The sequence below is a fragment of the Apus apus genome, chromosome 3 (assembly GCF_020740795.1).
Source record: "Apus apus isolate bApuApu2 chromosome 3, bApuApu2.pri.cur, whole genome shotgun sequence".
Taxonomy (NCBI): Eukaryota; Metazoa; Chordata; class Aves; order Apodiformes; family Apodidae; genus Apus; species Apus apus.
This window is the reverse complement of record NC_067284.1, coordinates 6,424,971-6,443,447: the sequence shown is the minus strand read 5'-3', so window position 1 is coordinate 6,443,447 and position 18,477 is coordinate 6,424,971. Positions and strand designations below refer to the sequence as shown.

The 18,477-nt window shown below is 35.6% G+C and overlaps 1 protein-coding gene across 2 annotated transcripts in view; it reads right to left on the bottom strand.

Annotated features, from left to right (window-relative positions):
• ASCC3 (activating signal cointegrator 1 complex subunit 3) overlaps positions 1-18,477 on the bottom strand; it is a 246,586-nt gene that overhangs the window by 132,239 nt on the left and 95,870 nt on the right. For both annotated transcript variants that reach the window (XM_051614470.1, XM_051614471.1), the window contains exons 13-14: positions 17,855-17,926; positions 923-1,057 (exon numbers count right to left, since the gene is read on the bottom strand). In XM_051614470.1, the coding sequence (XP_051470430.1) occupies positions 923-1,057; positions 17,855-17,926 (207 nt within the window). The remainder of the gene's footprint in view (positions 1-922; positions 1,058-17,854; positions 17,927-18,477) is intronic.

The window sequence follows — 18,477 nt, the reverse complement described above, 5'->3', positions numbered from 1 at the left end:
TTGGGGAGAGAGAAAGAACATTATTTTTCAAGGAATATCAACAAGACACTGTTAACCCTTATCTTTAGACATCAACTTATATCACCAGATGTAAATGGCACATAAAAGACTGAATTAAGTATTGTTTTAGAAATATTCTCTCAACAGAAATACTGTTATATTGCTCAAACAGATGAAAAGAAGTTGTTGCAGACCCAGTTACTTGTGTATGTCACATATTAGATAAAAATCAGGGAGGTCAACTACCACAATTCATACAAAGACAGAACTACTGGAATGCATTAAAATGTATAGTTTCAGCTGGCATGAACTTGGCCACTGCTCAACACTACAATAATTTATGATCCATATACATATTTTCAGGAAGATCAGATTAAGGGAACTAACCCTTGTGAGATTCAAATGGCTTTCCCACTTAGGCCTCTCAAATAGATTACCTCTTGATTGCTCACCATTAGTTCATTCATGAGGAAAGTCACAAAGTTTTGGAAAGGTGGTAAATCTACAGGCTAGGTCAGATGATTACTTTAAGTCAGTTTTCTGTCTTAAGGAGTGGATAGTTGGAGGTGTTTAGGATAGAGTGCAAAAAGCACGATGTATGTACTCTCTCAAATTGTGGCAATTTGTGGTTTAGGGACTTCCTGTGCTGCAGATTACTTGAAGACTACTCTCAAATGGTACCAGTTGCATAAAACACAAGCGATTATCAGCTTTTGTTTAAAAAAACAGAAGTAACGGCACTTTTCCTTCACCCTTATTCTTTCTTTTACTCTGCTCTATTCAGCAATTCCACATGTCCCTTCAGAGCAAAATACATCTTCCAAGAAGCTAAAAAATGCTTCACCTATTCCCATCTTGGACTGTCTCATTAAAACATCAGTTCTAGGATCGTAATGATTACCAACATCAATTATTCACTTACCTGTTTTTCAGCTTGTCCATAATCTGATCCTTGGGGTGACAAAAAGTGACAAATATGACCATTGTTTTTTGCTTTTTCTCGAAGAGCCATAGCAGTTCGTACCGTTGCATTTCTAGCATGAACAAACACCATCACCTTAAGACAGAAAGAAACAGGCCTGATGAGAAGTATCAAAAGTCTCAATCAATAAACAAAAACCACTTTAATTACAAAATACTCCCATAGGAACAACAACAAAAAAGCTAATACATCACATACTGCAGAAAACAAATGTTGCTGCAGGGAGATTAAAGGATGTATTAAATGTTTTCAAAGAGCTTTTGAGAAGGTTCTTTTTAAAATTATTTAGTCTTTAAAAGATAGGGAACAATTGTTGGCAATAAATAGTTCATTTCCACATAGTAGGGACATTACGAGTGATGTAAAGATGTGTTATTTAACACATCCTAAATGATCTGGAAAGCAAATAGTGAGCTGGTAAGGTTCCTGACGGTACAACTTGGCTGTGTGAGACAGCTGAAACAAACACTGGCTATAAGGAACCTCAGGAGGATATTGCAGTTCCAAACCACTCAACAATCAAAGAGAAGAATGAAATTAAGCACCAATAAATGCAAAATACATATGGGGATACACATTTTAAACTAACACATATGATTCCAGGTTTTAAAGCACATCATATCACTCAGTAAGATACTTTGGAAACATTGTGCACATTTCCCTGTAAATATCTGCTAAGAGTTGATAATAAAAAATGTTTTGTACCCATCTCTCCATCAGGCTTTGGAAATACAGTTGGTTATCATCCAACTAACCCCACTGTCACTTGATTATGCTTATTACCATCACATATGTTATCTGAAATGAAATGTTAATACTTATTCCTTTAGATCTGTATATAGAGTAATTTAAACTGATATGAAGACTCAAGGCATATTTAAGATGAATCAAGCAGTAAGCCCCTTGACTGATGTAGAAAAGTGATTAAATACTACTAAATACCAGTGTAATAACAGCTGTGAATGTCTGTTAACCACTGCTGGGAAAGATACACTACTCCATATTGTCCACCTTTGCCCAGTGTTTGCTTAAATTGACTCCACATACCTAGTCCAACAACACTTCAGTTAGATCAAGTAGGACAACTTCTGCGTTCTTCAAATTCATGTATGGAAAATTTTGAGTGACCGGCTCTCTTGAGTAAGTGGCAAACATTGTTTTGCAAGTCCATCTAATTTTAATTAAAACCACAACCATGGAGTTACAGTTGTGCTTTAAGGTAGTTTCAGCTGAATTTTAAGATTGGTATGTAAAATTTATGGGTTTAAATTTGGCCTTTTGCTAACATCATCCTGAATTATTTTAAATGAAACACTACTAAGAAAGTAGCAGTTTTCAGGGTATAATTAAAGAAGTTATTGCCTCTGTTCTTCACTTGGAAATTCAAAATTTAATTCTAAATATATAATACGTATAGAATTTCATATAAAAGTAGACACAGCAGTTGTGAATTTATATAAATTATAAGTTTATAACTAAAAAGAAGAAAATTAATTCAGGTGACAATACAGAAAAGAGATAAAAAGAGAAACAATGTGTGTATAACTCTTTGCATACTGGGAACAATTACTCCTTACCTGTTTTATTTTATTTGATATATTTTTCCATCATTAATGTAGTAACACTGTAATTCCTTATTATTAGCTTTCATCTGATAAGACTTATTCTTAGCTACCTGTCACAGCAACATACCAATTTTCATTTAACTTAAAAACAACATGCTGGCAAAATATTTTTTAAATTTCTTCAAAACGTAAGCAGACCACAACATAACAAAGTACAGTGTTATGTCCTTTCTGTCTTAACTAATTGCTTAAGGATTAGTTGCCTATTTACATTTTTGTATTTTTTTCTATAGAAAGTTTTAATAAAAATACATATCTAGTCAAAATAATAATTTCCTGTTATTAACAGATCCACTATGTCTTGTTCAGTCAGTTCTCCCTTATAGACTGTGTCAACAGGTTTCTCTGAAAAAAAAATATCTTCACGTTTAAAATAAACTTGGTTTTCTAGTTTACAAATCTGTTTCCTTTTAAAAAACAGTCACATTAATAATGGATTATTCACTGAATAGATTGAAAATGAATCTTGTGAAAATGGCTAAATTCTGCAAGTTGAGAAACTGAGGAACTGCATTATTGGGCATTAAGGTGAAACAGAAGTGGTCTTATTTATCCAAGTACTTTTGAAACGTCTGAATTAGGAACTGTAAAAACCACTTGAAGTGTTTGTTCCTTTAAAAATAGGGGGGAAAAAAGTGTCATGCATGCACTAAGGAGTTTTATGACTGAATGAAAATAGGTTTGTTGATTGGTTTTACACTGTATTTTAAGTTTTTAGATTCTATTTTATTTCAATCTTGCATTAATTTTGAAATCCCTAACCTCCACCTTAAATCTACAATGGCAACTCAAAGATGGTGTTTACGTAGCATTAACATTAATTAAGTTCAAACATAGTAGACTAATATGCTTCTGCATAGTTTGACATAATGTTATAAATATCTTACTAGTTCCCCTAAGCTTTTAAAAATTCCTAATCAAAGACCAAATGAATTGTGGTCTGTCTTGATTCTTTATTTGAGTGGGTGAGAATTATACGGCTAGAAGGACAAAGCTAAAAGAGCAGCTCCAAGTAAGAATGCTTTTTAAAGTTTGAAAGGAACTAATAAAAACAGTCAAACAAATCTGCAAGTCAAAAGCAGCAAGCAAATCTGCACACAGGTGTGTATCTATATCCAATAAACCTTTTCACTAACTAGGGTGTAGCTCTTTTTGGCTTGTTTAAACAAGATACAGAGAAAAATTCATATTAGGAGGTAACCTCAAACTGAACAAGTTAGAGCGATTAAAAAAAACCTAGGTGTAACACTTTGGTGGCCTACATCTACTTAAAAAAAAAAAGGGGGGGGGAGGGGTACTGTGCTGGGAAATGAGAACAGGGAAAACTAATTCACTACAGTTACATAAAGGAAAAAGTCACAGAAAAGTTGATAGTAGAAAACAGGCCCTTAATTGAAGAATTGTCCTATTATTGTATTAATGAACAGCAACTGCAATGCTTGTATAGAGCCCACTCTTGAAACGGTTAAGCGTGAGGAAAATGCCTCTTAGTTCCAGTCATAGTCACGCAGAGACTTTAGGAACTGACATTCTGAAGTTGTCCTTATGATATCCTGGCCCTGCTAAGACAAAGCAACACCAAAAACATACGGAGAAACTATTTTTAAGAGTCAGAAGAAAACCCGTTGTTATTTTTCAGGTTTCTTCCCCGCTCTTGGGTCTACCTCACCTTGAAAAAAGATGTCATACAATCTCTGTCTTGGGATGAAAATGTGATAAAAGTTGTACAGTGGTGGGTGAAGCAGTAACATTCATACCTAATCATCAATAGTCATCCAGAAATATTAGAAACTCAAAATGAACTTCAGTAGAAACATAAAATCTAATAGCTGACACTTTGCTCTAGAGTATCACACAAACATACAAATGTAAGTATCATGTATAACTGTGTCATGGCCACTGACCATATCAATTAACACTTTAAATCACATCACTCAATAATCAGTTTGTCTCAGTAGAAAAGAATCTGAACCCCTTTTCAAAGTCTGGTGCCTTGGTTTTATTTGAAACATTGACAGACTTGAGGATTAACCTAAAAAGTGACAAAAAATATTAAGTAGCACTATGGAAGATTTACCAATGAAACAATTACAGAGAATTGGGCATACCTGCAGTCATCTACTTGAGATGCTAGATACCATACATAGGAGTTCAAGAAATGCAGACATTAAAAGCACAGCTGAGACGGTTACTAGAAAAGACCAAAATGCCTTAAGAAATAAGTTCATAAAATAAACTGAAATTTCCTAGAAAAAATTAAATTATTGGCAGAAATAAAATTATACAGTCCAGGGTGTCGGGCAGGGAATTGAACAGAATAAAACTAAACAAATAAGAAAGAACTTCTGCAACACTCATAGAATATTACTGCCCACAGGAATATTACCACTGTAACAGCAGAATCACTGATACAATATTCAAAAGCCATGAAAACACTAATCAAAATGTTTATGAGACATATTTTCTCATGTTTCTCTTGCTGCTGAGAATGACAACAGTGCTGGAATAAGAACTAGAGCCTTTTACCTAAAACCAATCAAAACAACATGAGCTGGCAATGTGAGTTTCCAGCCCAGAAAGCCAACCATGTCCTGGGCTGCATCAAAAGCAGCTTGGCCAGCAGGACCAGGGAGGTGATTCTGCCCCTCTACTCTGCTCTTGTGAGACCCCTCCTGGAGTACTGCGTACAGTTCTGGAGCCTCCAACACAAAAGTACAAGGAGCTCCTCAAGAGAGTCCAGAGAAGGGTCATGAAGATGATCCAAGGCCTGGAGCAGCTCTGCTATGAAGACAGGCTGATAGAGTTCAGGCTGCTCAGCCTAGAGAAGAGAAGGCTCTGAGGAGACCTCACAGCAGCCTTCTAGTACCTGAAAGGGCTACAGGAAAGCTGGGGAAGGGCTTTTGACAAGGGCTTGTAGTGAGATGACAAGAGGTAATGGATTAAAACTGGAAGAGGGGAGATTTAGGTGAGACATTAGTAAGAAATGATTTCGTGTGAGGGTGGTGAGACACTGAAACATGTTACCCAGGGAGGTTGGGGATGCCCCCTCCCTGCAAGTGTTCAGGTTAGATGGGGTTTTGAGCAACCTGGTCTAGTGGGAGGTGTCCCTGCCCATTCAGGAGGGTCAGAACTAGATGATCTTTAAGGTCGCTTCCAACACAAACTGTTCTATGATTCTATGATTCCTGCCATAGTGTATGTTCAGAAACAACTCTGGGATCTTTACAAACTTTTGATACTAGGAGGCAATCAGTTTAGATGCTTCAAGAACTGGAAGACAGATGGATTGGGATTACATTGCACTTTACAGTCTAAGGTCCCTTTATCTTTTATTTTAACCATTAGCCTAAAAAAATTTGAATAAATTAATAATATTGAAAAATTCTTTCTGATATCCAGAACTATATAGAAAAATATACTGTAGCCATAAAGAGTGTCAACATTCTTTTTTTACTCCATTTACTCAGTGAACCAAGGGGTTAATATTTAAAGAGCATATGTTTTTGCTTTCAGTTAGCAGAGGCTTGCCATAGACTTGATAAAACTTCAGTTATGATTTCTAAAGCTTCTGTCCACAGGCAGCTGGTACTAAACAGGACAAGTGCAATTCCATGCTGGGTTTTTCACAAGAACACAAAAAACAGACTGTTTCTCTGTCAGGAAACTGGAAGATGTTTCAAGTACACCATTAGGAATAATAGCTAGGCAGGAGAAATTAAAAAAAAAACAAACCACCCTGAAATTGCCAACCCTGACCTGAAGGAGCTGGCTGGGCTACCATGCAAAACAGGACGGTACTAAATTTGGAAGTCAGTCTTTAACAAACACAGTCTGTATTTAATCTTCCTTCTTACACTGAAACTTTACCTGCCACATTCTGTGTCTGATACAGACAATGCTCAATTAATGAATCAAGATTTTGTTTTTATCTAGCATGCTCTTGTTTTACAAGATACGTTATCTTGTTTTATCTAGCATACTCTGATCAAACCCTACTCTCAAGAATTAACAATTCCATAATGGATTTGCTCTGAAGTTAATAATTACAAGAAGTCAGGATTATGTAACACCAAGAAAATAACATATACAATATTGTGTCCTCATATTCCCATTTTGCAAGTGAAACTAAGGTTAAACGTATTCACTGAGTGTGAAACAAGATGTGAGATCCTACTGCTTCCTATACACGATTTGATAAACTCAGAGCAGAACTTCTATTAACTCCTTTGAAGCCGCAAACACCCAATACTCCTAATCATCAGATCAAAGCTTCCTATGTCATAATTGTCAAAATCTAGAAGCCTTGATTAGTATGAAATTCTGAAAATTTTTATTTCAGCAGCTTCAGCTTCTATACCATCAGACATGAACTGTCAGAGGCAAGGACAAAATCAAAATTTTCAGGGAAGTATTTCTTTGTCTTATGTAACAGACCATCTATTCTTTTTTCTATTATTCTCTATTTTTTGTATGACATGATTTTACTGTTCTGGAGTAAAGATGTGATCTGACACAGAATTACTTCTTTTCCATATTAAATCTCTTGCACTAAATGAACTAAAAGAAATAAATGTCAAATCCATAAAAACCCTCAAAATATTCACTGGTCAATGAACACATTTGAAGTTCTTGTAACCTTTCATACGGCTTTTTTCTTTACAGAAGACAATGTCTGAAATAATAGCAATAATTCGTTCAGAAAGGCATAAGACCTTCTTATGTAAACAATAACTAAGAAAACAAGCATTGTAAAACTGTCCTCTACACAGAAGCCTTTCTACAGTTCTTATAGAAAGATACCTGCTTTTCAGACGTGCAGGACATTTTCTTTATGAAATTTACCTCCCACTGTTTTAAAATTAATAATACACACTTGAATTCATTAACTGTTATGTATTTCATGATCACATATAAACACCTGATCAGATTTTTAGATTTAGAATGACTGCACAAATTGCTGACAATAAAAAGAACTCCTCAGTGAGAGGCAGACAGATATGAAGTCTGATTTAAAAACTGGACTGTTTTACTAGCTGATAAGAAGTGCCCCATCTTAAGGTTAATGTTTAATTGTAATCTCTGTACATCAACAAATACATTTGTAAAGAACCAGCCCTAGCTAAAAATTGGTACCTTGTTGAATGTTTTTCCCCCTCAATGAAGTTGGAAAGCATTTAATAAATACATTGTGAGACAGCAATCTAGTCTTAAGAGGGTTAATTTAGGCTGTCCTAACTGTGTCACAGAATATTATATTTCAGTGGCAAAATCTCTGTGCATTAAATTATGCAAATAAGTTAGGAAAAGTAATTTAGAATAGAGAGAAGCTGTTCCACAGCTACAAGCTGTGTAATTAGATCTGTACCCTGCAGTTCAAAGCCAGCTCTGGTACATCTAGCTCTAGTGCTGAAAGCGTCTGCTGCTGCTCTTCTGAAACCAAAGCTTTTAAATGATAAAAAAATATACAAGAAAGGAGAAAGCAAATGTCTCTAGCTAGGTTATGTGCCCAGAATTTTTCTAAAGTATGAAACAAATCAAATGTCTTCACCAAAGAAAAGACTTTATTTGAAATTCACCACTGAAAGCACCTGCACTCCCCAAGTGTTGCACAGTCCAGGTTGTAATCTTGAAACCTGTTTGTGCATCACAAAAGCACCAAGAAGTGCGCTAGAACTGAAAACAGCTCCAAGAACTAGTACTTTTATGTTATCACAGACATGTAACGAGATGTTAGTGGGAATTATATTTCCACTTAGAAGGGAAAGAAAAAACACACCACATATACATGCATCAAAAGTGTCTAAAAGAATTAATGAAAACCTATAATCAGGTACTTGAAATCCACTGAAACACCCTTTCTATGCCTTGGACCATAAAGATGTTTGTGCTAAGTTTTATTGATGGAAAACATGTCTTTCAAACTAGCATTCTCTAAGGTAATTCCAAAATGGGGAATTCATCTTTCAGGTCAAAGACAAGATCATAGAATCACAGAATGGTTTGAGGTGGAAGGAACCTTCAAGATCATCTAGATTCAATCCCTCTGCATGGGCAGGGACACCTCCCACTAAATTGGGTTGCTTAGAGCCCCATCCAACCTGGCCTTTAACACTTCCAGGGATGGGGCTTCCACAACTTCCCTGGACAACCTGTGCCAGTGTCTCACCACCCTCACATGAAAGAATTTCTTCCTAATGTCTAGCCTAAATTTCCCCTCTTCCAGTATAAAGCCATTTCCCTTTGTCTTCTCGCTACAAACCCTTGTCAAAAGCCCCTCTCCAGCTTTCCAGTAGCCCCTTCAGATACTGGAGTCCAGAAAAAACAAGTCCACCAGGAAGACCATGAACAGTAAACATGAGTCTGCTCTTAGTTCTCTGAAGAATGTCTCATCTACTTTATTCCTGATCAGTGGGTCATGACACTTCCTTTATACCCATACAACAGTTATGAATGCTTTCCACTCATGTATGCTGATTGGCTTGGCTGGTTTAACTTACATAAGAAAGATCTAAATTATTAACTACTTTAAAAATTGCAAGCACTTGTGTTTATGATCTTGTTTTATTATATTTTGAATTACATTAGATGGCCTTTAAAATAAATGCTCAGTTATGGAATCAATGCTTAAATATAGATTCTGGACACTAAAGGAAATCCATTTCACAACACTACAATGGGATCTAAGCTATCTTCCATTTGTAGAATTAGTTAAATATACAACAAAATGGAGAGGAAAAATGATTAGAGTGGAAATTAAAGTAGAGGGCAAATTATTCAGTAAGACAAACAATACTTTACTGACTCCTACAGGTAGCAGAAATTATTCTGAATTTTAATTGACAGGACAGAAATAGAAATAGCAGTATCTATTCTTGTACAGAAAATGAAGAAAGAATAGCTAGTTTATTACTATGCAAATATACGTCATTAGGCAGTTAACAATTGCATTTTTGCAGATGCCAATGGTCTTGAACGACAATTATTATTCAAAATTATAAGTAGCTTTTCACTGCATCTTTTTTTAGAAAAACAAGATCATGCAGCGGTTTGTTTCAAGCATTTCCCTTTGTCCTGTTCTGACATTAACTATTTTGACTTTGTACAATAAAATGCTTTCCCCATTATCATAAATTCTGTTCTTGATAAATATAACTCCAGAATAAGAGCTGTCATGTTTACCATGTATCTCATGTTTCCAAAACTATTTATACTTTCATATATATATATATGTGTGTGTGTGTGTGTTTATATATATACCATCCATCATATGAAAAAAATAACCCAGAAGCAATACACAGATTCTATCTGGCTTTACTGAAGCAAAGACCCATAGAGGACACTGGAGAAATCCTCCTATCCCCATTCCTTTTACTTAAGTAAAAAAAGTAAGAACATTGCCATGTCATCCTCTATATCTTCTGTTTTTTCTAAGATCCAGTAACATAAATAAACCTACTGAACACATAAAGGACAGAAAAGTCAGGTTTTCTAGCTATTTTCTTATTAGTACTGATTATACTACTGTTCATTTAAAATTAAAATGCACTGATTAAGGGACTGGAGCATCTGCCCTGTGAGGAAAGGCTGAGAGAGCTGGGGCTGTTCAGCTGGAGAAAAGGAGGCTGAGGGGGAATCTCATCAATGCTTAAAAATATCTAAAGGGGGTGTCAGGAGGGTGGGGCCAGACTTTTAGAGGTGTCCAGCGACAGAACAAGGGGCAATGGTCACAAATTGGTATAGAAGAGATTTAACCTAAATATACAAGAATACTTCTTTCCCCTAAGGGTAACAGAGCACTGCAAAAACCTGTGCAGGGTGATTGTGGAGTCGCTATTCCTGGAGACCTTCAAAATCCACCTGGATGTGTTCCTGTGTGATCTTCTCTAGGGGATCCTGCTCTAGCAGGGGGGTTACACTAGATGATCTCCAGCAGTCCCTTCCAACCCCAGCCATTCTGTGATTCTGTAATGCCATTACTACTGGATTCTCTGGTACAGAGCAAGAATTTTCAAAGGTTTGGACCACTCCCAATCCTCAATATGTATTCTTGAGTAGCATTTACCCTTGCCATTAAATTCTTACTAAACAACAGTATGAAGTTGACAGGGATCCACAGATTTATCTAGAACACTAATGATCTGCAGCCTGGGTTTGTAAACAGTTTTTAACTCAGAGCTAGTAAAACTCATTGCATTAAGCTGCAAGGCTGGCCAAGCTGCCTTTACCACACTTGTAAGTTGTACAGCTGTAACTTATCATGGAGGCCACGCAAAAAGGCCAATTGGCTCAAGATGCAACTATTTATTATTTCACTTAACCATAATTTTAGGCTGTGAAAAACTACACATTTGGAACGAAATTTGATTTTTTGTTTCAATCATTCCATGTACATTCTTAACATCAGAAGAAGAAGAATTCCAAACAGTGGCACTTGCTACCTTGAACAGCTGTATTACCAATACTGACATTGTACAGCTGTATGAGACTACACACATAGACTGAACATCTTGTGAATGCATAATTAAAGGAAAGATATTAAATTGGAGCTTCTGGTCTACACAAATTCATCATGAACACCTGAGTACACATATACGGACAAGCAACCATGTAAAGACAAATATATATGCAAAAATTAGCATAGGAAGCAGAAATACAGCACATGAACACTTAGAAGGCTACCTAATAGAAGTATAACGAGTTATTACACACATAACTTCTCATGGCATCCATTTCATGTAATTCCCTGAGCTGTTCATATAAGCAGCTTTAAATATTTAAAGCCAAAAAGATTTGATTAGAAAGTATAGAGGAAAAGAGTACACACATATCATTTGACAATAACATGAAACATCTGGTATATCACATTTTTTAAGTGCATCTTCTACACAGCAGATCAATATAGCATTCTTAATTAAAGTGAGATACAAATTTTAATTTACTCAGGCATAAGGTTTCATTAACTATTATATCCTTAAAATTGCAAACGGCAGTTATTGTGGAAATGAAGTGCATAAATAAAGGATGAAAAAGCAGAACATAAAAAGAAGGCACTGTCACTGAATTAATTTGTCTGTGATTTCGTTAAAGAAACCACACACACAAATGGGCCCTAATTGTGCAAAAGCTGCAAAAGAAATTCTACAGAAAACTATCCCAATATTAAGTCTTCACTTAATCAGCTGACAGAGGAATAACAAGTAAAATGATCAGCCATAATTGAGCTATCCTGTCAGACCACTTTACATTCTGTATTTGAGTATTTTTGTACAACTACCTACACGTGTGCATATATGAATACAGAAGCAATATACACACATATATATGCAAATAAGCTACATCAGGTGATGAAGTAGGAGGAATCTATACAGATACAGAGTTACAAAAACTGAGACTGAAATAAACCCTTTATGCTATAAGATGGAAGTCTTCAAAAAAAGATCTAGACTGGTTTTTAGAAACATTTTAACAAATGCAGTAACTTTTCCGAGTTATTTGTTCCAAGTGTGCTATCAACACTGTTTCACCCAGGAGAAACAGTAGGGAAAGCTATTTCTCAAGTTACTACGTTCTAGAGAGACCTCTGAAGAAAACACTGTTTTATTAAATCTTATCTTGTGACACAGCTATAAAAGCATTGTCAACAGTTGCAGTAACTAAGCTTATTAAACTTTTATCTTCACACAGCTTCTGCAACCAAATAACAGCTAGGAAACCGATAATAAAGAAATTTAATCCATCATTTTTACAGATGAAATTAATACCTGTCAAATTTGCTTCTGACAATTTCATATAATAGATTTAAAATAATTGCTCTGTTTCTTTTTTTGGTTTAAGACAGTGCTGTAAGAAAAACAAGATGACACTTCTTAGTACTGGAGAGTTGAAGTCAATTATTGTAAACAGAGAACAGTTACAGCCAAAGAGAATTCTTTACGTGCAATATATAGCACAGAATCAGTTTTGACTACCTACATTCAAGTGTAATCCGCTTCTGACCTGACATAAAAAATCCTGATTAACAATCTGCACAAGGTGATACTTAAAAATTATTCAAAGACTTTTGAAAAATATATAACATCTCAATATTACTTCTAATGAACTAAATGCAGAACAGCGGTACAGAACAACTTTCTAATTAAATACATAAATTCTAATTAGTAAAGCAAGCTTGATCTCCAGAAAACTGCATACTAATCACCCAATGCATGCACTAATTAAAAATTTAACAGGTATACATGGTTGCATTCTGTACATTAAAAGAAATCCCAATTTCATTTTCAAAGATAAAAGGTAAAGCATAGGTGTGGCAAATGCAGTTGAGGAAATACTGCAAAAGCAAAATGGTAAGAAAGAAGAAGTCAGCTGAACTGAAGAAACTAATTCAAATCAGGAGAGTATAAGCTCAGAAACCGACTATTACCTAAAAAACCACTTTTCTTCAAAAGGCTTTTAGGAAAACTGAACTGAAATAGCACAGAATGCACAGTGTGAAATCACCACTCTGTGCGCTGTTCATCAAGTATTTTTCCTCTTTTAGTCCCAGTAGTAACATTTGCAGCATGCTAATTCTAAAAAAGATGTCATATCTCCACTGGTATAGTGTTCCTAAAGCCTGCTGACACTCAAATGAACCATCACTGTTGCTAAATAGCTAGGAATACTACTACAGCATCTCCTTTTGGATTTTGTGGTGAGGCTTCAATAGCTATTTACCTTTTCAAAAATCCAGATTCTTTGCAACAGACAACCTGGCATATTTGGCCATCAGAAAAACTCTTCTTTGCATATTGAAAATACTTCCTTGAAAGCCATGATGTCTCCTCAGTATTTAAGTACCTTGAGCCTCCATGCCTGCACGGACAGCACTGGCATGGAGAACCACAGAAAGGTGTCCTAACTTCTACTAACAGTCAGTTTTTACTGTGAACTGAAGGCTCAGTGAGAAAATGAACCCTCAAGGAGTTTCACTGAGCACCAGAGTTAGAGGAAGAAAAGTCAAAACAGATAATATGTCATCTCAGAGTTACACAGAAGAGTCTCAAAAGCAGTGGGAAATACCTGAGACATTCGTTGTCTTAAAAAGAAAAAGAGATGTCAAAAGACAGGAGAATGCCAAAGGCACTGCAAGTTGAAAATGGTGATAAACAGCCAGAATGGCAAATGGGCAAATGAATCAGGACTAAAACTTGGGCATCTGTGGGAGAAAAGTAGATTAACAGTGAACTGAAGGTCAGAAAACAAACATGCAGGAAAGTAAGGTCCAGCAAATAAATACAGGAGATGTGCTGAAAGAACACCAAAGGCAAAGAGAACATGTGAAGAAGCTTTGCTCTGTAGCTGAAAAACTGTGAATGCAGGTGGCCCACTAGAGGTGCTGCCTGACATGAGACAGCTGTAATCACTTTGAGGGAATGATAATTTTCAGTGACTGAGTCTTCACCCAGTCTTCAACAGAATAGTAACCAAATGCTAGCAAAACTACCTGCAACTAAGCACGAAGTGTAATTTCAGGTGCTCTAATTTTTTTTCTTTCTTCATTTAACGAATCTTTGGTTTATTGAGAGGTAGAAAAAAACCTCTAAAAGTGCAAGAGTGCTATCAGTCCAAGAGGATCTAACATCTTTTCAGATAATTTAAGAACATAGTACATTCACCAGCACAGAAGGACACTCCCAGGAAAACCAACTTAACAACACAAGAGGTTCTCACTTCAAGCAAGTCTTAAGAGGATCTGACAGAGAAACCTCCTAATGAAGATCGACATTGTTAGTAATCCTACAAAAAGAGCACACTGACTTAAAAGGCACCTGGAAACCTTTGGGACATTTTCTGATCTTAGCGGTTCAGTCACGATAAAAAGTTTCTGGAACAAAACCCCTAGGAAACTCAGTAGGGCAAGCCATCTATCATTATATCTGTTCACAAGTTAAACAAAAGGAGAATTGCATTGTAAAACAAATGTTACAGCTTCAGATGCATTTGGTAATTCAAAGTGAAGCCTACAAATGAGATATCTCATTAGCTTGAGCAGATGCATCAAAATTAAAGGCTGAATCACCAACTCTTAATTTCCCAGTAGCCAGGAAGAGCTTGAAGTCTTGCAGAGGATACTGTTGAAAAATCAACATAAAAAGCTTCTCTCCATCTGTCAAAACACATGTCTGGAGAATGCAACTACCTCCTACTAGCCTCAGTTTTAAAAAATGAAAACACATGTACATCTATTAGAACACATGAACATACAACATCACTCAAGCATCACACTGTAATCTATAATATCACAGAGACACATCAGTGTGGCTTCCCTAAGTGTAAAATTATTCAGTTCTGGCATGGTAGAATTCCTTGAAAATGAGTTAACAGCACTGTTGATAAGCAAACAATGCTGAATTTCAGTTATTTATTCCAAAAACTCTGGTAAAGGATCTCAAAAGAGACAACACTGTGAAAGTCTGGCCAGAAGGAAGGTGTACACTAACTCATGGAACTTTAGAAGAAAGTATTTTTCTCAGATTCTGGTATTCCTTTTTTGTGTTTCAGTATAAGAGAACAGGAAGGTTTTTGGCTCTCTGGAGCACTACTAATGAGATCTGTGTTTGTCACACTCTTCTGCATGAATAGTTAGAAAATACCAACCACTACCTGAATTCCATGCAGACATACAACTGCTGTGGATTTTTTTTTCTTAAGTGCTAGGCAGAACGTGTGAATATATTTCTCTAACAATCATGTTTATGAATAACCACAGCTTTGTTAAAAAGCAAACAAACTACACACATAGAATGTAAATAAACATAAGTTTCAAGAATAACACAAGCTAAGACAGGATAACACAAGCTAAGACAGGATAACACAAGCACGACTGTAAGAGGCTGGTGAACATGAACACAAGTAATGGATTTCTATAAACTAAGAAAACTGGAAGATAATTATAACTTCAGAAAATGAAAAGATATTCTCAAAATTGTGAAAAGACACTAAAGAAAACCTTCCTAGAGGAACGTTCATCATATTCACTCAGAATATTAATCTTCATCTATGGGGCAGGCATTTCAATATTTTGTTGCACTTTTTTTTAACATCTGCAGTTGCTTTGATAATTAGACAGATAATTTGTCATAGCATTCTTGTTAAAAAGTCAGAGAAGTGTATCTACAGCAAGTAAAAATGCATAGAATCCTAACAAGAAATGAAAGATAAGCAACAAACTGCACTTCAGAGTTAGGAATCTGGTAAGGTGTGTGTACAATCCTACACACTATAATTAACTGTATTATACAATAAGCTGAAAAGCTTGATTCTGCATTGTCAAAGACTCTATACCAGTGTATCATTCATTTCAGGACATGTTTTATAGGTTTTGTGAGTTTGTTTCGTTAAGTATCAAGACCAGTATGTTTGACACACTTTGAAGAAAAGTCCAGTGTAACCGGCTGGCGTTTAGAAGTGTATTTAGTAAAGTTCTGCAACACAGCAGAACTGACACTTTGAAACAAAGAAATGCTTAACATTTACAATCAATTGAATCTAATTAACCAAAGTGGTGTGAAATCAAATCAACCTTTATATAGCAAGGGAAACTACACTGCTGCTTTGTCTGAATACACTCCTTATTCGGTTGTTGGTTTGAAATACAAATTTCAGATCCTGACACCAGTAAGTGTCAGCAGCTGAAACTGTAATGGCAAGCAGAACACAGTTCTTCACTTGACCAGATGCAGTCTTCGTTCATGCTATAGAAAAAAACACTCATGAATTCAGCTCCTAGTACAGGCACTAAAACTGTTCTCTAGGAAAGCCACAAAAAACATCTCCTGCTAGAATTAAACAGCTTATTGAACTTGAAATTTTCAAATATTATTTAAGTTTGTAGAAGTTTTTTCCTCAGTGTGAAGAGAGGGGAAGAAAAGTGCAATAAATAATGTGGAACAGCATGCAACTTCTTGCCAGGAATCCGAGAGATGTGAATTCTTTAGACACCCTGATTTAAAGAATTTGCTACTTGCAGGTTTATCTACAGCAAGTGAAAATACAGGAAATCATACCAAGAAATGAAAGAGAAGCAAACAAAGGTACCTCAGTGTTAGGAATTTAGTGAGGTATGTACAAAACTGACAATTTGGAGAAAATAAAGTTCCCTTGGTACTGCCACCAAATTTAAGTCTTCAGGGAGGAAAATATCAGCATTTGGGTATGTAATCTTCATGAAAGTTTTCTGAATGTAACAGCAGTAACTGATACCAACAAGAAGAGATAAGTGGAAGAATGGTGTTAAACCAGGAGGAGCAGGAGGACTAAGAAGCTGTTGCTGATTTTTTTTTTTTTCCCACAAGTCATAAACCAACTGTTCATCTTTCAAAAAATATCATTAACTGAATTTTCTGTGAAAAAGGGAAAACCTTAGTGTGACTGTGTGGGAAAGGGTTTTATACATATGTGAATTAGTGAAAAGCCTTTTCAGGGATCACATTGCACTAGTATTGTTCCTGCTTCAAACAGGTGCTAATACCTGCTACAACTACTGCTGCTCTCACTGCTGCATGTGCAGAGCTCTAAGAAAAATGAGACATTCTGAGGGGGTGATTCAGGAACACAGTGATAACAGAATGATAAACCATTCAGGCAAATAAGGTAAATCCACCATTTTAGCAGAGGGGAGTATCAACATTGAAAATTCACTGTAGAACCCTCAATTGTAAGCAAAATGAAGGATTACTTCCTTTGAAAACAAAACACAAACTCCAGGATACTTGAAATGTCAGATACTGAGCTCTTGTGCACCATTATCTTGAAAACACTGCATAATTCTCATCCTCCCTCTCTAACAGGAGACACTAGAATTTGAAAGATACAGGAAAGGCTAAGATGTATAAACAAGTGCTGTATTTTTTCTTTTTTTAATCATTACATGTAATGAAATCTAAGGTCTCTAAAACACTGGACTACTTTGCCTTGTCATTTTAAAAAAGTCACACATACATATATGAATTATTTAAGGAACATAGTACCAGGAATTTTCACCTTAGCTAGAAACAAACATTATGTAGCCAACTGAGATTTTTTGCATGCTGTTTCTATAAAAGTGTGTTCAGGATTAGAGATTACCTCTGCAGTGACATATTTCAAAATATTAATAGTAAAGCATTACAACAGATTTATTAAGACATCATTATGTTGATCAAAACGAGTTCCTAATATTTCACTAATTTCTTATGTGTTCTGAACGCAAAACAAAATAAAAACATACCTGGTGTCCAGCCATTATTTGCTTCAGCACATTTTCATAACAGACTTCATCCATATGATTGAGCTGCTGCACCTGAAAAACATCATCATGTCGTTCCATTACATTATATTAAAAGCATTTCTATCTCTTTATATCAGCAAGAACTGCTTTTCATTCTGTGGGTTCTTACATTGAGTTTCTTCTCTCATCTAGAGCAGAAGGATGTTGACATTGGCAATAATTTGGCAACTTTAGTATTATCCTGAATGGGATCCTTTCTAAAAGAGACTTAATACTTTTACTTTTCATTTGATATAAAGTGTATTATCTTGAATGCAATACGTATTTTACTTTATGAATTCTGTAATTACACTCTTCTGAAAAGCAGAAAGACAAAATCCTGGTGGCAGTATTACATTGCAGTTGTTCTTATCTGCCAGGTACTCAGATTTCGTTACAGCTACAACCTCTTAATGTTTCCTCCTGTCTTCATATTTTCCTAGAAAACTTACTGTTTTTAAAATAATTTCAAACTTCAAAGGATAATTTGAATATTTCTTTAATTTTGAAATCAGAAATGCATTCTAAAGTAAGTATGAAGAAAGGGAGTCTTTTTTCTTACCATGCAGTGGAAAGAGACTAAA